General features: G+C 41.4%; 1 protein-coding gene across 1 annotated transcript in view; it reads left to right on the top strand.

Annotated features, from left to right (window-relative positions):
* Positions 1 to 24,161, top strand: part of EFHB (EF-hand domain family member B) — a 310,345-nt gene that overhangs the window by 7,853 nt on the left and 278,331 nt on the right. The window contains exon 2 of the mRNA XM_085630456.1: positions 15,920 to 15,979. Within this exon, the coding sequence (XP_085486582.1) occupies positions 15,920 to 15,979 (60 nt within the window). The remainder of the gene's footprint in view (positions 1 to 15,919; positions 15,980 to 24,161) is intronic.

Genomic DNA, 24,161 nt, shown 5'->3' with positions numbered 1-24,161 from the left:
AATATCTGCGGCATAGCATTTTTTTTTACGCGCCATCGTTGACCGCGTCATAGAGCTTTAAAAATAAAAAACTTTCAACCTTGCTGCTGTACAACATGGATTAAGAAAACAAGCTGTCGCCATTGTGCGAATAAGAAATAAAGCAAAGACCGACTAATTGAAGGAGACAGTATAACGCCGCAAGTAAAAGATCCAGTCCTGATGGGTGGACCCAAAAGGAGACAGGGCGGTAACAAGAAGAGACTAAGAAGCCTCATTATCAATCAGAAGCCAGCATTTACCATGGACGATGACGCCAGCCAATGAAAAATATGGGTGGGGCTTCCACACCACTTCTAAAACATACCCTAATACAGCATGCCTCGCAAAGCGAGCAGCGCATGCGCTGTTACGCTAGGCTCCACCTAAAAAACATAAGTGAGGGGACTAACCAAATTAGGCATTATGCAAAATTCATCATGGCACGTGACATCTTTAGTGTGGGATTATAGGTGTGGTACGTGCACAGCTTGTGTGTTTGTGATCATATTTTATCAGGTTTTTGTAGAGGTAAGTCCGTGCTCCTAGGGTGTCACTTCTCTGAACAAGGAGTGCGGGGATTCAGTATAATAGGTTGCAAGCCCTTAAACGTTAGGGCGTGTCCCCTGGGCACTGGTATATCGATGTTGGATTGTTGTTACTCCATTGGATTCAATAAAGTTTCTTCAAAAGTTTTTTGTAGTTTATATTTCTTTAATCACGAAATTCATATATCATTTCGATGATGCATCGTATAATACGAGTTTACAATTCCCAATGCATTTCGGCGTGAAGCCTTCTTCCGGGGAATATCTAAAAGTAAATAAATGAGGCTTTTGTAATACTATATCACCTTTTATCACTAAAGAAAAGTATTGCAGGCGTTCATTAGCGTTAATAGTGGTTAGTCTTTCTGTGCGTCTCAGTGGAGATTCATGTGGGGCGGTGTTTAGTAGCTGTTAGTGTCGTAGTCTTAAAACTGGGTCAAAGATAATGTGACTATGAAGCTCAGCAAAGGTGCTGCTAAAGAGAAATTGTGTGCGTGCATTTAAAAAGCTATGGGTGAGTGATTTAAAGAAACGAAGTGCAATCTTTATGCTAATGCGGGCGTGCGTCATAGTGGTGGTACAATCAAAAGTGTCTCCCATTATTTTGCGTCTGACACAAAGTAACGCTTGCTCTCTAAAGTTACTTACTTTCGAGTTAGGAAGGTTTCTAGCGCATGCTGTGAACAGCCGTGCCGGGTGCCTCCGTCAGTGTGTGAACGCCGAGTCGAGTGTGAGTTAATGTGAGGTTATGTGATAAAGATAGAGATAGGACTCGTTGTTTGAGAACTGAAAGTGAGAAAAGACTATGTGTACAACATCAACCACATTTGACAGTCTGCAATATAAAACATTCATCTATGGAAGATAATTAATACACTTGTTAACTGTTAATGCAATCAGAGATAACATGTAAATTCCATCCGGTCATTCATCCCATTTGGTTTCATGGAATTAAGTGTGCGAATCCAGTGATTTTCACGTTGTAATAAAGTTTTGTGATTGTCTCTACCTTCCGTTTTAGCAATGATTTCCAGGATGTTGAATTTAAGTTGGCTTATATGATGTCCAGCTTCTAGGAAATGGCTTGCCACTGTGGATTTGAGGTTCTGAGTCCTAATGTTACTTTTGTGTTCGTTTATGCGTGTTTTAATTTTTCTTTCTGTTTGTCCCACGTATATTTTTCCACATGGGCATTTTAGTTGATATATTGTATTGGTTGTATCGCATGTGGCTGTTACTTTAAGTTTGATAGTGTAACCTTTCATCGGATGTGTGATGTATGAACCAGGAATGATATTGTTGCAATTGTTGCAATTCCAACATGCTAAAGTTCCTTTGTGTTGGATTTGTTCGGTCTGATCTGTAGGGTTTTTTATGATCTCTCCCAAATTTTTGGCTCTGGTGTATGCGAAAGTTGGTTCCTGTTCAAAGATTTTATTAAAATCTGGTTCCACTTTCAATATGGGCCAATGTCTTTTAATGATTTTTTTGAAACATTTGCTCATGGTAGAAAGCTTGGAGACTATAGTAGTACGGTTATCTGAGGGTTTCCTTGGGGTTGACAAGGCAGTGGACCTGCTGATGGTGTTGCCTCTATTTTCTGCTTCCTTTAGAACGTTTTCTGGATATCCTCTTGTACGAAAGCGTTTCAGCATTTCGTTAATGCGTGTTGTCCTGATGTTGGGGTCTGATACTATTCTTGTTATTCTGAGTATTTGCGTGAAAGGCATATTGTTTTTTAAGGAGCTGAGGTGAAAGCTGTCGTAGGACAGCATGTTGTTTTTATCCGTAGGTTTTCTGAACAGATCTGTTTGGAAACCTTCACTGGTTTGTGTGATTTTTACATCCAAAAAGTTGATGGTATTTGGTTGTGTCTCTGAAGTGAATTGTATTCTTTCATCTACCAAGTTAAGTTCACCCAGCAGTTTGTTGAGGGTGGATGTTGGTCCGTTCCATAGTATGAATATATCGTCTATGAATCTTACGAACATTTTTAGATGCTTTTGCCAAGTAGGATTGGTTAAGATGTGTTTTTCTTCAAACATTCCCATGAAGATATTCGCGTATGTTGGCGCGGCACAATTTCCCATTGATGTACCAGTCTTATGCAAGAACCAGTCTGTCTTCCATTTAAAATAGCTGTGTTGTAGTGTGAAAAACATTCGTTCCATCAAAAAGATTTGTAAGTTTGTGCTGTATTCACTTTGTAGAAGTACTTGTTCTACTGCTTCCAGGCCACTCTGATGTGGGATGGACGTGTATAAAGATTTGACATCTATTGTACACATGAGGATGGGTTCGTTTTTGTCTTTAGTGATCTTTTGAAATTAATTGAGAAAATCCGTTGTGTCCTTGATGTACGTGGGTAGTTTAACAACGCTTGGTTGGAGATATTTATCCAAGTATTTGCCCACCGGTTCGTGTAGGCTGTTTCTTGTGGACACTATTGGTCGGAAAGGTGGTTTGGTCAAATTTTTATGTATTTTAGGTACCATGTATATGGTGGGACTTTTTGGGTTGGTTTGAATCAGAAATTTCTTGACTTTGTCATTTATGGTGCCTGTTTCATTGGCTTTTTGAACAATGTTTTTAAGGACTTCATGAATTTGTTCCGTAGGATTGAAGTCGAGTTTCATGTAAGTGTATTCATCCGATAATTGGATTTCCACTTGTTCTTCATAGTAGCTGGTGTTTAAGATTACCAATGCTCCACCCTTGTCAGCTTTCTGGCATGTTATGCTGGTTCTGTTAGCTATAGATCTTAATATGCCCCATTCCTTCTGTGTTAGGTTTTTGAATTTGTGACGTTTTTGGAAGATGAGTTTTTGGAGGTCCTGTTTCACTAAAGTTTCAAATGTGTCTAGGCTTTTGTGGCTTATTGGTGCCATGTAAGTACTTTTAGTGGTTAGGCCCCTTAGTGGATCTTCCGGTGTAAAGGTAGTAGGTTCTACTATGTTTTCAAAATAGTGTCTTAATCGGAGTTTTCTCATCAATTTGAAGAAACTAATGTCTAATTCCAGACTGTTCGTGTATGTCGTCGGAACGAAAGAGGTTCCTTTCTGTAACACTCTTGATTCAACGTTCGATAAATGGTAATCAGATATGTTGATTACTAGGTCATCCTGTGTCCCCCTTTCTTCTGCTTGTTCTGTTTCAAGGTTGTCATTCGAGTTTGGGGGATTTCCTTTGTTTTTTCTGTTTCTTTGGCTCCTCCTGGGTCTTCCTCGTTGGTGGCACCTGCTTCTAAAAAAGAAACTGATGCGTTTGTTTCATTAGAAGAGGTAGCTGGGGTGGTCTTTGGTGATGTGTTTCTGGGTTGGTTTGAGATGTCGCTTTCTGACGAAGACGTGTCTGTGTTAAGGTTGTATGGTTTGTTTTGTCTTCGTTTGGCGTATATGTCTGCCCAGGTATACACTTCTCCTAATTTATAATCGATGGTATCCCTTCTATATTTTCGAATTTTCCTTTCGTTAATTTCTTGGGTGTGTTTTGATAACTGAATGTTGATATATTCTAGTACTTTATTCCAATCTTCTGAAGGGATAGTAGTTTGTAATTCGGCTTTGACGGTTTCGATTTCTTTTGTTAGTTCCTCTAGTATGTTCGATAATTCTTCTATAATAAGGAGGATTAGGTCTAATGAACATTTGTTCAATATTGCGAACCAACGATCTTTAAACTGTTGGACGTTTTTGCATAATGATGGTTTCAATGGGATTCTTAATCCTCTCGGGATCCTTTGAGCTTTGTGATATTTTATCATGGTACTTGCATGCAGTCTCTGATTGATTTCTTTTTTAGAAAGATACAGTAGTTGGCGTATGTTTTGTTCTTTAGTTCTCTTTGATGAAAATTCGGTGGCCTCTTCTTGTATTAGTGCATATATTTTATTCGCAGCATCATCGGTGAATGCGAACGTTTCCGCTCTGAGGTCTGTTAGATTAGATATTTGTTCATAGGCCATTTTGTATGGTGGCGTGCTCCGTACTCGGGTTCAGAAAGGACTCGGTATCAAAATACGACGTTTCATGAAGTGGCCACTTCCAAACAAAACCATGAGGAGATACGTTAGATGTGCGGGCTGGATACCTTTGCAGCAGACACAGCTTCAAATCTGCCGCTTTCAGAGGTTCACGTAGTGCAAAGGTGCGAGTGCCCAGCAGCCCCAGTTCAGTCATCCAACTAATTGTTTGAATAAAACAACTGGTACGAGTACGACAACCAAAACTTCGCCCGATTTAAAATAACTCCACCACTCACAAATTACTTTACCAACACGCATTGGTAAAGCTGATAGGTCTTGGCTATTCGAAATCTATTGGCTTTCTTAATGTTTTTTTGTGGTGTGACGGGAGGAGCAAGCAGGTCGGGAAAGGAGATTACATGGGCCAACAAAAACGGGTCAGGGCGTCACAGCGTAACGAAAATTAAAAGCATAATTTTAAAAAGCGCTGTAACGCGGACAGCAATATCTGTGGCATAGCATTTTTTTTTACGCGCCATCGTTGACCGCGTCATAGAGCTTTAAAAATAAAAAACTTTCAACCTTGCTGCTGTACAACATGGATTAAGAAAACAAGCTGTCGCCATTGTGCGAATGAGAAATAAAGCAAAGACCGACTAATTGAAGGAGACAGTATAACGCCGCAAGTAAAAGATCCAGTCCTGATGGGTGGTCCCAAAAGGAGACAGGGCGGTAACAAGAAGGGACTAAGAAGCCTCATTATCAATCAGAAGCCAGCATTTACCATGGACGATGACGCCAGCCAATGAAAAATATGGGTGGGGCTTCCACACCACTTCTAAAACATACCCTAATACAGCATGCCTCGCAAAGCGAGCAGCGCATGCGCTGTAACGCTAGGCTCGACCTAAAAAACAGAAGTGAGGGGACTAACCAAATTAGGCAGTATGCAAATTACATCATGGCACGTGACATCGTAGTGTGGGATATCACTGAGGGTGATGTTGCTCGTGGGATCACAGGAAGTGGCATCGCAACCCATGACCCAACAAGAAGTGATATCAGATCTTAAGACCTAACACATATGTTTAGCAGGTCTACCCTGAGTACATTTGAGTGCATTACAATATTTAACAAATTAGATTTTGCATCAGTGTTGTACTAAAAAAGTGATGCAACTCCACGCAAGCTCTGGGCCTCAACTTACGCATTTATTTTTTAAAACCGTGCCAAAAGAATTTGGCAACAGGGAGAATCGTGTCTTTAAACCTGTTCTGCTTAATTGGTTACAAAGTCTGCATTTTAAAATGTCTTATTGGCTTAAGGCAGCTACCGCAGAGTTCTTTGTGTAACCAGTAAGTCTCAGGGACTAATAATAATGGGAAGATCAATATTTGCTGGAGAGGTCTGTGTTTTGTCTAGTCCCAATTTTTAATCAAAGTAGCATAGAGGGCTAATAAGTGTCCTGCAAAGCACATTCTGTAAAATTATTTTTATTTTATGTAAATGGGTAAGTGGGTTACTGCTTTCAAGACAGAGACCCTTTTGTTACTTTCAGTTCATAAATTGTAACCCTTCTAATAAATCAAGAGCATGTGGCCCCTACACCTTGTAACGCTCACAATCTTATGTAACACACCATGTACATTGATATATACACATATGATTTATTGTTACCGTATAATGTGTACATGTGTTGTAAAGTTCTCTGACACCTTGCAATGGGATGAGTAGCACCATAAAAGAAATAAAACAAAATTGTGGGATTTAAATTGTTATTTATTGAAATACTGGGACAGACCACAACACCTGACATTCTAACAGTGCAGACATATCTCAGATACAGGGACTGAACAAAGTCAAAAGCATGCTTCCCTTAAGTACCTGTGAAGTGATAAGCTGTATGCCTTTGTTTCTCCTCCATGGCATTTAGGTGTGAGTCTCCCAATATCTCTCAGCCAGACACTCCAACAAAATGAGGCCTGATGGCATCTTAACTTTGGCCTTTGTTGTGGGCCTCGCGGGAATCTGATATGCCCTCTCGCTGCCTGCACGTTGCTGCTCCGAACGAAAGCAGACAATGTGCAGGCGCTGTTGAATGTGTTCTGGTGTCTTAAATACAAGACAAGTTTAGTATATTTCTTTGGGGCCCAACCTCTTGACAGGGTAGACGGCCTCCACTCTGTAAAAAGAGTGTCTATAAGCCATCTACCCACGTGTACAGCTTTTGACACTGAGATCATTTTATTACTTCCAGTTCATAAGTTGCAAGTCTTCTAATATATCACAGTGATCTATTTACTGGCATTATGACATTGCATGCTAACTGTTAATTGCAGTGGTTTCCAAACATTTTAAAACCACAGCCCAATTTTTAGAACAACAAACTTTTGCAACCCACCTAACTTTAATGGACATGAGGCAGGAGTTTTTTTTTAAAGTAAATGAAGTATTGTGTGGTAGCGCACTGTCATTTACAGAAGGCACATTTTCTATTGAAATGGGTACTACATTTGCACAGACATATAGTTTTATTGATAAAACTATATTGCGCACAAATGATAATGTGTGGAAATCGGGTTTCAGTGAATATTTATCACTTGTGCACCATGAAGTAAAGCGTCTTGATTTGCTTTGATTCTATTTAAATAATTTTTCCCATCACACATCAGAATTACATAAAAGTGCTTCATTTTTACTTTCCTAACTTCTTTCCTAACTGCTGAATGTGTACAGTTCATTTACAGCTATTTACATTTTGTTGTGTGTTACAAAATATGACATCTTACATCCTTTCCTTTCACTAACCTGTACCCCGGCAAGATTGTCACGTAATTCATTTTACTTTTCTTTCTCGGATTGCAAAGTGAAAGGAGTTTGTTTACATTAAACCCCTGTTAAAAAACAGCAATTTGTCAGAAGACATAGCCTGACATTTGATCTGTGTCTTTGAAGCGCAGCAAATGTGACATGATAAATACAGAAGTTAAAGACATCTTGATCTGTTGCGACCCACAGTTTGGGAAACACTGGTTTAGAACTTATTTGATTGTTTCTCACTTTTGAGGATTCGTTAGGATCTAATAAAGTCTTACTAGTACAGACACCACAATCACTTTGTTACATTTTCTTTCCTGACTTTGTGTTTCTCCCGATCATTTACTCTTAACATATAGGGCTACATATACAAAGCATTTTTTACATACATCCCGATTCCGCAAATCGGGACGTTTGTGACTGCAAAAATGCTTTTTCTGATGTACAAAGCCCAATTTACGATTCAGTAACTTGCTGCCGAATCACAAATTGGGTATTGCGATGAAGTATTTTGAAGGGATGTCTTGAAGGTGTCCCTTCCTAATACCAAATTGCAATGGTATGTACAAATGTTATGCGACCAAGATGCGATCGTGAAACATTCGCAATTTACCAGCAATTGAAAGCTGGTGGTAACCCATTTCTAAATGGGACGGGATCCCCTTACCCTTTGAAAATGGTTGTAAAATATTTTTTAGCATCAGCGAGTGGTCCAAGGGACCAATGCCTACTCTTAAGAATTGAAACTTCAAAGTTTCATTTTTGTTGTAAACGCAGCCCTTCCCTTTCCAAGAAAACGGACTGCATTTAAAAAAAAAGAGATTCCTTTATTTAAAAGCAATCACAGAAATGGTGGTCTGCTGACTACAGATGGCAGCGAATTGTAGTGGGTCACAAATTGTGACTAACCTCATTAATATTCATGAGGTAGGTCTATTTGCGACCCACTACCAATTGTTTCATACATTAAGAACAGCGATTTCCTAATTGCAAGTCGCAAAAAAATCACAATTAGGATATCGCTATTCCTAACTTTTGTACATCTAGCCATACAGTGTCTACCAGTATGGATGAAATGTGACTCCTATACCTCATAACCCTCATTGTCATATGTAACATTTCCTGTACATTGAGCACACACTTGTATGATTTATTGTATCTCTGTGCATGAAATCGAGCGCTCTGACTTCCTACACTGGGATGAGTAGCGCTACAAAAGAATTAAATATAAACAATGGTAGGTGCCCCTTACTTCAATATTTATATATTTACTTATACAGAGAAATGTTGTATTCTTTCAGTGCATACACATCTCTTACATAGGAAGTTGAACTAAGTTAAAAAACTGCTTCCAAAGTAGAGATTCCCTTAAGGACGTGTGAAATGATAGCAAGCTGTGTCCCTTTGTCTCCTTCCATCGTTTTAGCTTCTAGGTATTAGGCTTCAGATAGCTCCCATTTGGTATTACACTTGAGCAAAAGGAGGGCTGAGTTCCCTTCCAATGAAGCCTTTGTTTTGGGCCCAGCTGGAAGTGTAAATAAGCAAGCCACCTGCATGTTGCTGCTCCAAACGACATACAGACAACATGCAGGCGCTGCTGAAACGTGTCCCGATGTCGGAAAATGACACCAGGAGAAATTCAGCATGTTTTCCTGGCTTGGCCAGATCCCGCCTAGAAATATCTGCCAGACTCGGGTTCCAGCTGGATCCCCCTACTTTCCAGCACTGCCCATCTCCCTGTAATTCATAGGACAGATACATGTTTAATTTTGAGAAAAGACACCCTCCTATTCTTTGTCAGTGCCACCCCTTGATTTCTATGCAACGCTTACCAATGCACAAGAAACTCTTTGTTCTAGTTACCACATAACAGTCCGTAGTCTCAGCCTATGCTCTTTTGTTGATCCAAAAACAGCCTCTTTACATCACAATACAGAAAATACTCCTTACATTTCTCATGAATCCTCCCCTAAAATTTCAAAGTAATACACCATTTTCAAGGCACACATCATTGTAGTTTACAAGTCCCACTTTTAACAAAATGATCTTTGACTTCTAAAAAGCAAAGTAATGTGCTTGCCTCACTCTGATTTTCAGGAACTGTGCCTCCCCAAATTTGCATACCTCTTCACCCCAGTGTTGGAATTGGACAAAAGATCACTCTGGGAACACACACCTACACACCTTGCCCAAGTGCCAGGATACCCTTTTGGGCGATTAGTGCACTATACAAATCAACAGAACATAACATAACTATCAAAGGTTGCAAAGAAGGCTTATTTTGGAGAGTAATAAAGTCTTGTTAGTACAGACAAACCCTGCCACTGCCTTACGTTTTAAATCCTGACTTTGTGTTTCTCATGACCATGCACTCTTAACATATAAGGACTACAAGTATGATGATATGTGACTCCAAAACCAGCTGCATCATTTACAGAGTCATCACAACCTGCAATCTGGCTTATCTTTCAGACAAGCTCAACATCTCTGGTGATTCTCAGCACAACCGAAGTCCGGACACAACTAAGTCTAAGATGTGTAAAAAAGAAATATTAAGGCAGCAGTCCTTTAACATTTATGCAGCCCTTATCTGGAACAACATCTCTGTATCCATCAGGACCGCCCCAATGCTGAACCAAATTGGAAAGAGGTGAAGAGTCACCTCTTTAAAAGACACTACATCACGATGCATTAACCATCCACTACCCAACTTCCTCTTGTATTACTTGTTGACTTTAGGCTGGTTTTTGACCATGTAGGGTGCTTTGCTGCCTTTTGTCTAGGTTTGCCTTTTAGAAATTCCATATACACAGATACCTGTTAGCCAATCTTCTTATCCAAAATCAAGGATCTGTCTTTGCCTATGCATGGGTTTGAACAGCATTTTGGGCAAGGTGAAACCTATTGCAATGTAAACGCTTATTTCCTTTTTGTGTGTAGGACAGCCCAACAAACTCCTCACCTAGCATTTGATCCTTCCCTCTGCCTTGCCATGGGATCCCACTGAAATATAGAGGGCAATGGAACAAAGAGGCAACAGAACTCCTCCCCAAAATTTGAACTGTAGTCATCTCGAAATTACAGAAATCTACAAAAGATTTAAGTGTCTGAAGGCAGCATCCAGATGAACTTTCTTAGGTCATTTTGCTTGTAAAGTAGGACTCTGTCATTAGAGACAGCTTGTGGCTGGTGATCATTATGGTTATGAAGTGCAGTATTTATTTATAGTGCTCTACAATCGAGGGGTGTCAATGTGTTTGTTGTGTGTGTGTTGCTACGCCTGCCTGTGCATCAATGTGTCTTTGGAAATGACTGAGTTGTAGTTCAGTGTGTTTGTGAGTTTGGATATGTGCATATTTCCTGGTATTTCCAATCTCCTCTTAGTGGATATATGCGTCTATGGATGTTTGAGGAAGGTATGTGTATGGGACTAGGTGATTGGTAATTGCGAGAATGTTCATGCACATGTAAGTCTAGAGTGGAGGGATCTGTAGGTGAGCGCATGTGTGTTTGAGGGGGATCTCTGATGCAGGAGCAAGGGGACAAATTAGTGAGCGGATGTCAATGGTGGCAATACATATTATTTCTTTGTATGTTGATCTGTTTATGCATATCTTTTATGTTCTTTTCAAAGGCTCCGCAGCATGTTGTCAAAGGCTCCATAGCATGTTCATCTTTAAGGCTGATGTGTGAAGGAGTTTGCGGATATGTGTGATTGTTTTCTTTTTTTTAAGAAGCAATGTGTGTGCACACATGTGGTTGTTTGAGCAAGAGATCTGTGCATTTTTATGTGACATGTACCCTACCACAGCAAACAGCATCTTACACAGAAGCAATCGCAGGAGAAGAGTTTGCTCTATCAGGGCAGGCGAAACAAGGGGGAGGGACAAAAATGGTATAATAGGTAAACCACAAAACACCATTTACATAACTACAGAAATAATTGTATGTCAAAAGTAATGAAAGGGAAGAGAAGAAGGAGGTATCCTTTAGGCTCACAAGTTGAAGGAATTACCTGATAGGAAACATTTTCATAGAATAAGGAATAGCAAAGGAACACTTGTATAACGCAACACAGAAATCAACAAGTAATTGTTTAATTACTATACAGCTTTATTTATCAACCTGCTATGTTTGAAATCAAACAAAACATAAACTTGTTTTTTCAATATTTAACTTTACCAAAAGTCTCAGAAATATCTTTATAAAGCTATTGCAGACACTAAAGTTGAAAAAGGGTCCTAAAATCTCTAACGTCTGAAAAACTGCCGGGCCAAATGGCTTTTCAAATACATTTTTTGAATATTTTGTTAAAAATATCCCTCTACTTTTATACCTAGTCTACAATTTAGATATTAACAGCAAAAGAATTCATCTACATATTTTCAGCAAATAATTTCCAATACACAATAGAAATAATTTATAAAGAGGATAAATATCTTCAGGAGCGTGTAAGCTATAGGCCTATTTCACTTTTAAATAGTAACTACAAAATCCTCAGGAAAATCTGAGTAGAAAGATTTCAGCTATTTATTCTCAATATAATACATGTAGGTCAAACATGTTTTGTTTGTGCTACATTTGGTTATAACAACATATGAAAGTTAATCATTGTAAGCAAAGGTCAATTGTTTGCATGTTCACCCCGCAATTTCTTGACTAATTATGCTGTTGTAGACTTTTTAGACAGTGGGTTCTACCAGCCAGTGGCCCGTGTATCTGTTCTGATCCCCTATAAACATGCATAATTGCCTTATCCCTCATTGCCATATTTAACTTACCTGTAGGTCCCTAGTATATGGTACTCACTGTACCCAGGGCCTGTAAGTTAAATGACACTAGTTGACTGCAGTACCTATTATGCCACCACGAAAGTGACAGTGCAAGCATGTCTTTAACCCTTCCCCGGCAGCCTGAGTATACAGTTTTAAAGCTGCAAATTTGACATGGCAAAAAAAACCTTTGCCTGGCCTAAATCTTCCTTTGTAATACCTATAAATCATCCCTAAGGGAGACCCTAAATGCTCATAGGGTAGGGTGCATGGTATTTAAAAAGCAGGGCACATGTACTCAAGTTTTACATGTCTTGGCAGGGAATAATCTCCAAAGTTGTTTTTCACTGTACAAGACCTATAGAAAATCAGCCTCAGCCCTTGCAGGTAAGAGCAGTGCAGCGGTGGGGCCAGGTTGGGAGGGGGGGATTCGACAGACTACCACGAGGGAAAATTAAATAAATAATTCACAGTCCCTTGTCATCGTCTGTCGAAGTCCCCCCACCCCACCGCTCTTACCTGCACAGGGCGCGGCTGTAGAAAAGTACTGGGTTACATTATAACACCTTATAATGCATAACTTCAACGTTGGAACGGCTAGAACCATAATTCAAGGGTTCAAATTAATAGGAATTTAAAATCCAATCTGATGCTAAAGTCTGACTTTAAATTATTATTTTAAAAATGACATTTATAGAACGTTTCCCTGTCTAAAAGACTCTAGGAGCTCTTTCAGAGATAATCCTCACCTGTCACCTGGCAGTCTACTAGGAGGTTTGAATAGTTCCCAGGAAACGGGACAAAAGGGCCTTGGCCTGTAAGAGGTGTGACCTCCTACTGACAAGATGGCCTTGAGGAGGTGGCCACCAACTGTACAAGCTTCAAAAGGGCAGGTACTCTCACGGGGAGATGTAACTCACACCTGGGCCTTCCCCTGTTAGTGTCCCAATAGACAGAGTGACAGCAATCCCGGTGGGGGGCAAACCTGTCACAGAATTGGTTTTGCCTGGGAGTTCCTTATTTACCTAGGCACACCTCTGGGGTGTTCACAGAGCTCTGACCAAGGAAAGATAGATATTGGTTTTGGCCAAGCAGGGCAATGTGGGATCGTTTAAGTCCAAACCCCCAGGTAATTATGTCAAAATGGATAGGGTTGCCCCTGGGAATCGTTTCCCATTTGGTTAGTGAGTCATCCCCACCAACAAGCTAGTGGGCATACAAGTAGCACGCCTGGATACCTTCTTCAGAACACTGCTGGACTTGAGGAAGACAGAATAAGACTGCGCGTGCCAAACCCTGACTTCAGAAAGAGGGCTGCACCTACTGTAACATGTGAAGAGAGACCCCAAGGGCTGGACCTGCTCCTACTTGCACCCAGGATTGAACAGTAGACTCCAAAGGATAGTTAGCTAGCCTGTTGTTAAGCTACTGGGTCAGAAAATCCCACCTTCCTGAACAGCCCAGCTGATGAGTTTCAACTGGACCTGCTGTGGACCCTGCTGGTGGCTTTCTCTGGAGTGATTCCTGATTAATGCTAGTCAAATTGAATGATCAAGTTGCTAGTTGGTGTAAACTTGGGTTATGACTATTTGCAAAAAGAAACACCATAAACATGCCTCTCATGTCAAAATCTTAATATGTTTTAGCACAACTCCTAATCAAGTGTCTTAACAGAGTTATTTAAGTTTTAGGAGTTATTTAAGTTTTAGGACAACGTGTAAATTTTTTCTCTGGGGTCAAAATATAAAAAACAAATGTCCTGTAAAAGACTAAGAACACTTGTTGATGGGAGTTTGACGCCCCTAATATCATTATGCCATGAGGGTGTATTGTGCCAGACCAGACACTGCCATAAAAGCACAACTAGTGAATCAACTACATGGATAAATATTGAACAAACTCCTATGCCAAATATTAATTCGAACAATCATTCTTGTCTCTTGTAGTATCAAATATGACAAAGATTATTGTTAGCACAGCTCAACAGGTTTTCTGTTGAGTATTTAAGCACATACAATTAAATTTCTATATGCATGAAAAAGCTACAGTATGGTTCAAATCTTACTTTAGGCTACAAAATAGGTCTTTCTGCTGGAGTCAATGGAGCAACTGAGGCATCTTTTACATGAGCCAAGTGTGGTGCAATGGGAAGATACTACCATTCACTAGACTGCTCATGGGATGCACTACAAAAAATGGAATTAGCTTCATCTAAAAATTGTACTCACCAATTCCATGAATCAGTTTAATAATCTAGATCTTAAATAACCAGAATGTGTACATTTTGTTTAACCGTTCTCCCACATTTACCATCTCTTACTTCAGAAAGGCACTAGGTGTTTTGAAAAAATATTTGAGGACTTGGAAAATTACATGACTACGCCAATAGGCTCCTTCTCCTGATGGGATATACCACCCTCATATTAAAACTACGCCCTCGCCTGCAGATTCTAATAATACAGCAAAACATCTTCTTGAGAGTTTATTGGACTCCTTGGAAACTTTATAAACAAACTTACAAAAAGATATTAAGTCAAAGAGATGTAAGGGAGATTATGCAGGCTACTTGCCTACGCTCATTTATTGTGATGCAATTCTCCTATGGTGCAAGAAGATATTGGCTAACAAAAAATGAATCACAAATGTAGGTCTCTGGGTATCTCCGTCTGTGCTATTACTGAATACCCTTTCATCTGCTGGTGTCCAGATAAGATTTGCATTACTTGGATTGCTAAAGGCCAGGGATTGGTAAAATAATCATCCCTTCATTACTAGAAAGATGGAAAAATAGTGATAAAGGTAGAAAGCAAAGATGTAAAGAAACCTGAAAGAGTGAGATAAAGAGTGACCAGGAAAGTGCCATTTACGTTTTGACTGTCCAAGAAGATTTAACCAATACAATCTAAATTGTTCCTTTGCTCATGCCAACTCATACTTTGGGGTGGTCTGTTAACCTTTGCTATTCACCTCATATGTGGTCAGTGATACAAAGATTAAATGGCATATCTTTTCATAGTTGAAGGCAAACAAAGGTGAATAAATCGAGGTAAATGAGAGTATCCATCGTCCATCATATGTTCAGAACATTGCATCTGTTGCTAAAAAGTGTGCTTGTCATAAGAAACAGGCTTCTCAGGTGAGAAGCTGTCTGTTCTGAAACCACACACCCTTATCTGAAAGAATGCCTAAACTCAGGGGGTTTTACTTTCTGAAGTACTTTAAGGAAACCAGGTTTATGAGCAATAAAGGTATTTGCATTGTTTTCTTTTCAATGTATGATGCAACGTATAGAACACTTCTTGACAGTGGAGCACTCAATGGCCTGATCCCGTCTTAGCGTTAAGTCAAGTTATCTTGTGTGGTTCTAAAGCGTAATGGATTGTTTTGCGCTCTGTGAAAGGCAAAAAGGTTGTATTTTATTTTATTATGTTTGGCGAAATGTTAATTTTTTCAAAATCCTTTGCACGCATTTCAGGTTTTGGTAGGCTCCAGACCTCATTGTTGAGCGCCAGTCATATTGCTTGTATCACATTGATTTCCTCTTCACTTGTAGCTTCTCCACCAATCACCACCAATAACACAAAAAAGTAACCACCTCAAATATGACCTACTGTGGCTCTATAGTTGTTTTCTTACCCCTGACTCTACTCTGGGGACATAATGTTATTGCATTTCAACACCTTATTAGAAAGTCTAAATTCCTTATTCATACTAACTGGTGTTGATAATATTACTAGTCATATCTGTTCTCTTAGTTGTCTGACACTGATTTAACTCTGTCCTTGCATTCTTATTTCCAGGCAGGGAAGCTGCTGCCCATTGGAGAACAAATTGCATCCTGTCCTGTGGATCCTCCTAGGGTAAGTGCCATAGGTACAGTTAAATTAGAGTGTGTATTGCAGGCACACATGATTAGAAAATGATCTGCCATAATGCTCTAGAAAGCATAACCATGACAAGCACTTCTGCAAGAATGTTATGCTAGGAAGGGTAGAACATTGGAATTTTGAGAACTCCATTGAACACAATAAAGTGGCATCCTCGATGGGTGTAATGTTCCAATATCATTATTGCCACCCTCCCTTGGGCTATAACAGTTGTTAATGTCCCTTTCCTAGTTATAGGTAATGGCCTGCGGCTCAGACTTATAACTCAGTTTAAGATCTTTAATAACCGGTTCTTCTCTTGACAGTGGGCTAGATTGATACAATAAAGCCCTGCATCCCAGGAAGGATCATGCCAACAGAACAGTCCATAAGGTGACTCTCTGAAATACCAATGCTATGAAGAATGGAACCCACAGATTGTCAGGTTATGTTTGTTTGTAGAGCGCACTATCAACAGTGAGGATATCCTGGTGTTAGGCAGGTGAGCAGCCTGGATGAAGTACAACTGCATGAAGCTCAACACGTACAAGATGGAAATTTTCATATTCGGCAAACGCACCACCCTCTGGAATGACTCCTGGTGACCATCAGACCTCGGACACACTCCTATTGTGAAAGACCACGGCCATAACCTCGGCATCATCCTTGACAGTGAACTCTCCATGAAACGCAGGTCATTTCCGTCTCGTCAGCATACTTCCACATGCTCCGCAAGGTCTTTAAGTGGCTGCCCACCAGCACAAGGAAGATGGTAATGTAGCCCCTCATCACCAGCAGACTGGGCTACGACAATGCACTGTATGCAGGCACCACCACTGAACTCATGCAAAGACTTCAGACTTTTCAGAACACAACCGCCAGACTGATCCTCAACCAGCCCAAGAGAATCCACATTGCCCAGCACCTGAAAGACCTGCACTGGCTCTTGGTCAGGAAGACATGCCACTTCAAGCTTCTGACCCACCCCTACAAAGCCCTCCATGACCAAGGACCCACCTACATGAACCATTGCCTTCACTTTCACCGACCCCCAGGAACCTGCGCTCTGCACACCTTGCCTTTGCACAGATCCCTCGCATACATCGCTGCCACGCCGGAGGATGCGCCTTCTCCTGTCTCACTGCCAAAGCCTGGAACACCCTCCCCCTCCACCTTCGCACCTCACCATCATTGACCGACCTCAGGAATGGGATCAAGACATGGCTCTTCGACTGACTACCCACAGCAAGCACCTGGATACCTCTGGGGTGACAAGAATGCGCTCTACAAATATGACTTGATTGATTAATTAATCGATCGTGTGTCTAGTCTTGCCTAGGGTGGGAGGTCAATCAAAAAGTCAGGTCAACAGCATCTTGTGGAACTCAAGAAGAGAGGAGGAGACTCTGATCTGTATTGGGAGGCCATTCCATGCTTTAAGAGCTATGTACTAGAAGACTATGCCTCCAGATCTTTTCCTGTGTATTTGTGGGATGTGTGCGATTGGGATTCCATCAGAGCGAAAGTATCTGAAGGGTTGGTAGAATGATATGGGATTGTTTAGATAGGCGGGGCCTGTGTTGTGTAGGGACTTAAATGTGTGAGTGAGGAACTTGAACTGTGTATGTTGGTGTATTGTGAGACAGTGAAGTTCCTGAGGTGTGGTGTGAGTTACAGAGAAGGCCGGCCATCAGATGGAGTCCCATGATAAGGCGCTATTGCTAAATATCAGTATTTCTGTCTTGTTGCTGTTGAGCTTGAGACAGTTGGACTTCATCCAGTTGGCTACTTGGGTCATGCCGGTGGTGAACTTGGTCCTTGTGTTTGGGATCTTGTCTGACAGGAAGAGCATGAGTTGCGTTTCATCATTGTAGGAGAGGATGTTGATGTTGTCTGCACGTATGACACTGGCCTAAGTGATCACACTTCCAGGATTGATTCAACCCTTTTCATGACCCTCAAGCCCGCCTGCCATTTGTTTGAGCTCAATGTTGTAAATATGTATCTATATCTGTTTTAACCTAATTTTGCCACCTCTTAATTTATTTTTACTTTTTTAATTATCCTAATTACATTTGTAACTTGTTAGTGTGTAACTCTCCTTATGTAACGTACTTGGTTCAATTGTAAAGCGCTCTGACACCTTTGGGAAAAGTCTGCGCTATAGAAAACTGCATTAAATTAAATAAAATAAAATGTATGCGTTGGAGAGGGTAGGGCTTAGGGGTGAACTCTGGGGAACTTCATCTATAAGTTTGCAGGCTTCAGAGGTGCACAGTGCTAGACTGACAGCTTGAGTTCTATCCATCAAGAAGGAGCAGATCCAACGGAGAGCGGACGATTGGATGCCTAGCTCCTGTAAGCATCTGATGAGGATGGGTGGTAGACAGTGCCAAACGCTGCTGAGAGGCTCCAGGGGGATGAGGGACCTCTGTCCAGGATCATGAAGATGTCGTCTGTGATGACAATGAGTGCTGTTTCTGTACTTCGGTTGGGTCCAAAGCTGGTGGTTGCTGAGGTGGTCGGTGAGGAATCTGTTGATTAGTTTCTCTAAGACTTTGGCTGGGCCCGATAGGAGGGAGATCGGTCTGTAGTTGGTTGCAGTTGGTTTGTTGTGGTAGCTGGAAGTTGATTGATAATTTGAGCACAATAAATAGTGCCCTAGAAAACATCTCAGGGGAAATACCACCGAGGGCAAACAATGTATGTAGAATAATGTCTATCAAGGATACTGCCCTTGATTACAGTGTTTATCATCAATGTTTCATCAAATGGCACACTAACCCCAGCGTATTATTCCAGGATGAAACATTTGTAAATGATTACTACACCAGGTAGAATAATTGTGCCAGAAATCCAGAACGCTGCCTCATTGAAATACGACCCAGAATTAACTTTGTTGAAACATGTTTTGATTCATCATTCGCTGTGATTACAAAAAAAGCGAAATATATCATATACAGTGATACATTGCAAGAGACCTGACTTAAAACGAAGTCCTTATCCATTTCTGCATTACATGCTACCTTTGCACAGGAACCAGTGGCACAGTACTGAGCCACATGTTCTTGAGGCCCCACCTCACATGGCAGTTACCTTATCTGAGAATATCATGTAGAAGATGACTTCCTTCCATGTTGAGATCCTTTTACGCAGTCAGGCATTTATGACTAGATGTACACCATTCCCTTTTTCTCTACCAAAACTAGCTGCTCATGATCCATGAGGTGTGCAGATCTGCTTTTGCTATTACCTGATAGTGTGTAAGCTCTTCTCTGTAACTCAGCACTAACTTCCTGTTTTATATTGTTGTACTAATACTAAATCAAGGACAAGCTGCAGTTTGCAACCTACTCAGTGTTACAATCCAGATTCAAATTGCGCCACCAGGGATTTTGCATGCCTGATTTTCACCTGATAAAACATGGCACAAATTCAGTGAGCAGACAGGGCACATGCTCTTTTAGCTAATTTTAGGAAAGGGAAGAAATGTGGTAGTAGCTTGTTATCCTACATTCCTGCATTCATAAAGCACAACGGGGCGTACATTTTGCATCTATTAATTATCAAAACTAGTGCAATTATATTTACTTAGTAACTCTTTTTTATTTTCATCTATGAGAAGCTTAATGAATCTGCATTCCATGGTTAGAGAGGAGTCCCAAAACTCTTAAACATTTTGAATGTATGTCCTTCCCTTCATCGTCCCAGAACTGTGGGCAGAGCATCTCATCAGGGGGGGCTTTGGAATTCCCACTAAAATGTCTTCTAACCTTCTCTTTCAAGGCCCCATCCTAAGTGCGAGAATCAGAGGCTTGATTGTCAGTGGTCCTACCAGTAATATCGGCCTTTTTTTACAGAGTATTAGAAACCTGGTTAGGTGCCTCCTGCCATGATTGAATTTCCCAGAAACATGTTGAGGGGAATAGTTTCTAATAATTCTCTGTACTGCCTTGAAGGTATTGACACACAACATCATGTCTTTGTCAATTTAGTCGCTGAAAAATAAGCCTGGGCCAGCAGCTCTCCCTTCACAATGGACAACACTTTTAGCCTGGTATTTAACAGGCTGTGTCATTTCTCAGCCTAGACAGTGCAAATAGCATTCTCCAAAAGGCAGATCTATCTCTGGGTCCAGACTTTCTATGACTCCGGGTTCTGGCCCTCGCTCTCCTTGTTTCCATGGATACCGCCCACACGCACAACATGACCTATCCAACTTCTCTCCGGATTTTCATATGCATTTTATCACAAACGCGCTAGACTAGGGATTGATATCAAGGGTCGTTAGAACCTTACAGCCCCTGGATGTTCCAGGCTCATGCCTCAGGTTTCCTTATACTGATCTGAACTCGTTGATGTACTCAGACAGAGGGTTTCCCCTATGAAGAACCTTCATGCCTCAATTTCTGGTCCTACTATTTCACGTCTTCTCCTCCATTTGGTTCATAATTAGGTCAGGTCCTTGCCTCTTTATGTCACTCAGATGATGCTTGGGGGAGCTCAGAGTCTGATTTTGAATCTGGATGGTCTGGTCTTACGGGCAGCCCCTTCCAGTAGTCTTGGTTCAGCTGACACAGGAAGGCTCTGATGACGCCTGGAGGATCTCGGAGTCTGGTTTTGAATCTGGATAGTCTGGTCTTACGGGCAGCCCCTTCCAGTAGTCTCGGTTCAGCTGACACAGGAAGGCTCTGATGATGCCAGGAGGATCTCAGAGTCTGTTTTTGAATCTGGATAGTCTGGTCTTACGTGCAGCCCCTTCCAGTAGTCTTGGTTCAGCTGACACATGAAGGCTCTGATGACGCCTGGAGGATCACGGAGTCTGGTTTTGAATCGGGATGGTCTGGTCTTACGGGCAGCCCCTTCCAGTAGTCTCGGTTCAGCTGACACAGGAAGGCTCTGATGACGTCTGGAGGATCTTGGAGTCTGGTTTTGAATCTGGATGGTTTGGTCTTACGGGAAACCCCTTCCAGTAGTCTCAGTTCAAGAAGGCTCTGATGACGACTGGAGGATCTCGGAGTCTGGTTTTGAATCTGGATGGTCTGGTCTAACGTGCAGCCCCTTCCAGTAGTCTCGGTTCAGCTGACACAGGAAGGCTCTGATGACGCCTGGATGATCGTGGAGTCTGGCTTTGAATCTGAATGGTCTGGTCTTACGGGCAGCACATTCCAGTAGTCTCGGTTCAGCTGACACAGGAAGGCTCTGATGACGTCTGGAGGATCTCGGAGTCTGGTTTTGAATCTGGATGGTCTTGTCTTATGGCAACCCCTTCCAGTAGTCTCGGTTCAGGAAGGCTCTGATGACGCCTGGAGGATCTCTGAGTCTGGTTTTGAATCTGGATGGTATGGTCTTACGGGCAGCCCCCTCCAGTAGTTTCGGTTCAGCTGACACAGGAAGGCACCTAGCATTTGGTGCCTTCTGGAAAGGGCCCCATGGACCAAACAGCCAGGAGGCAAGAAACCTTCAGAATTCTTGTGGAGTGGGCTTAGGTACCGTTGGAGGACCTGAAACTGGTGAAGAGTGCTAGGCCAGTGCTGGACAAGAGACCTGGTCTGAGGGTCCAGCGCCCAGGAAGATACAGCAAAAGTGCTTGTAAGAACGAGCAAGGCTGAAAAACAACAGCAAAAAGCAAGAAGACCAGGCAAAATACAGGAAAAAAACAGGGGTAGTGCCGGGAGTGAGGAAAATGACGGGAAACTACTTGAAGTATTGCAAAACAAAGAATAGTAAGGTTCCTTCCCTTAAATAGGCTGGAGAGAGGAAGAAGAGGAATTCTGGGAAGAAGAACCAGAAGCCCCTATGGCCGACATTGCTTTACCAAGGAGAGGAGCGCAGCGGGAGATAACTGCACCGGTGGGCCAGTCCCTGAGAGGTAAAAAGGACAAAAAAAGATAGCGGCGCACTGGTGCTGCGGAGGGACTCCCTGCACACAAAGTGCAAAAGACTCAGCGCTTCCGCCTGCCTGAGCCTGAATACACGAAGAATCCCTGCCGGGCCTGCGGGCAGCGCAGTGGTAGCACTGCAGCACTCAGCGCCATTTTAGTTTTATGAAAGGTTTCTTCCAATTGGACATCGGTAAGGCACCTTGTTATGGCGTTGGAGAAAATCCTAATTCTGCTACTGAGAGTTACAAGTAAGGGTGCAAAAATTTTATGTAATTTGCTTTTTCAGAATTGGGCAAAATTCCACAAAAAGTACACCAATTATGCAAAGTACTAAACCAGCACTTTTGACCCGAGAACTCATTTTATGGTAAAACAAATAGTGCCAAAACCAAAGGCTTTGCGAACAACAGCTAATTGTGTTCTGGTTAAAGTGCTCTTGTGCTGAAATTTTGTCACATGGCATAATTTCAGTGATTTCGTGCAGCAAGCGTAATTACTCCGGCATAACACAAATTTTGCCCATGCCTAGTTAGTTTGAGAAAACCTGCACCTTTCTGATATTTTATAGATACATTTAGCTTCGTGAAAAGCTGGTGGAATTGATCCATGTAAAATAGCTATAAAATAAAAGCAATACACTTGGAAATTGATGCGTAAACACTTGGAATTATGCTGTAATATTACACTTGGGAATCACTGTACTCAGCAGTATTGGTAACTTTAGCACCATATTACCAATGTTATAAGCCTTCATAACTTGTAATGAGCATATCATTTGGAATTCTGGAAGACTCATAGGTCACTTTCCTGATTGACTTCTTCCTCCAACTAACCTGCAAAGGAGCACTCCTTTTTGCTGCAGTTGCACGACTGATCAGGGTAGCCTCCTGTAGACACTTCCTTCTGGGCTGAAGTTTGAGGGCAGGAACAACTCAAAGCACCTTGCACAATTTATGAAATAGCGAAAAGTGGTATTCCATTGGGTACCAACATGTTTAACTGCTGGCACATATGTCCACATTTGCAGGGTTTTTGGATGGAATGCTTCCTCCTTCTCATAGTTCATGGGATTGTATTAGTGGCCACCCAGTTGTCTTGAAATTGCCTTTCTTACTCAGGTGTTTGTTCCCAGTCTTGGATCTTCATAGACACTCCCTGAAGTGGTTGTCTGTGGTGGCTTGAGATGTATGTATGTATGTATGTATGTATGTATGTATGTATGTTCTTATATAGCGCTCGACTTACCCTTGGGCATCAGTGTGTTCAATCTGTGGTTACTGGTTCTTGATTGTTAGCCATGTTCTCCACTTGTCCAAGTAACAAGTAGGCCATCCCTCTAGTGTTTTATGATTTTTAGTCTTCCAGGATCCAGTGTTCTCAACCAAGGTGGTCACACTGAATAGGCACTTGTTCTTTTCTCTCAGCGAGGGTTTATCAAGACTGTCTGAGATCTTGCCTGCCAAGGTCTTTACTGTCTGCCATGAGTATGTATTGTTTTGTAATGCAGAGATCCCAATGTTTGGGGGTTGATATTCCTACTCACTCTACAATAGGGGTTTTGTGCTCTTGTTCATTATCTATTTGATGGAAGCCTGATGAGATGCAACTCATCAAGTCAGTGAGAAGCTGGGATCTACGATACATAGACCAATTTGATATATTATCCAGCTGGTCTTGGCAGGCTAGAGTAAGAAATTTGATAGCATTCGCACCAAGAATTTTCAGTTCTATTAAGGACACAGAGGCGAGGATTATTGCTTCTCTTTCTTTACTGTAAAATTCACAGCAGCCAATGAAAACATTTTAACATGTAAATAAACTACATTTCCCATGATGCTTCACAACCAATCATGTCCCATCAGACCCTATAAGAGCCACCGTCTCCTTCCCAAGAGCCTCTTTCTTTGCCTGATAGTCTTAGCCCAAAGTGCGTAACATAATCATCAAACAAAACCAATTTCATCGATCATCCAACATGAGATCAACTTCTCAACCAAGAACTGGGACGAGGTCCAATATTTCTGACCAGAGGGAAGAATCATTCTCCTTTCTTTTCTGAACCTGGAATAGATCAAAAGAAGAAACCTGTAATATCTGTGAACAAATGCATAAAACATACGGGTGGGTCATTATTATTACAATTGCAATCACAAATTGAATTACAATCCGGTGGAATAATCCTCCCCTCCGTGTCCTTAATTGAATTGAATTGAATGCTATCAAATTTTTTACTCTATTACAGGACCGGAGGCTCCGATTATTTCTTGTTTAACGCTTATCAAATACCACAG

The sequence above is a fragment of the Triturus cristatus genome, chromosome 10, assembly GCF_964204655.1.
Source record: "Triturus cristatus chromosome 10, aTriCri1.1, whole genome shotgun sequence".
NCBI lineage: Eukaryota > Metazoa > Chordata > Amphibia > Caudata > Salamandridae > Triturus > Triturus cristatus.
This window is presented reverse-complemented; position numbering and strand designations above follow the sequence as displayed.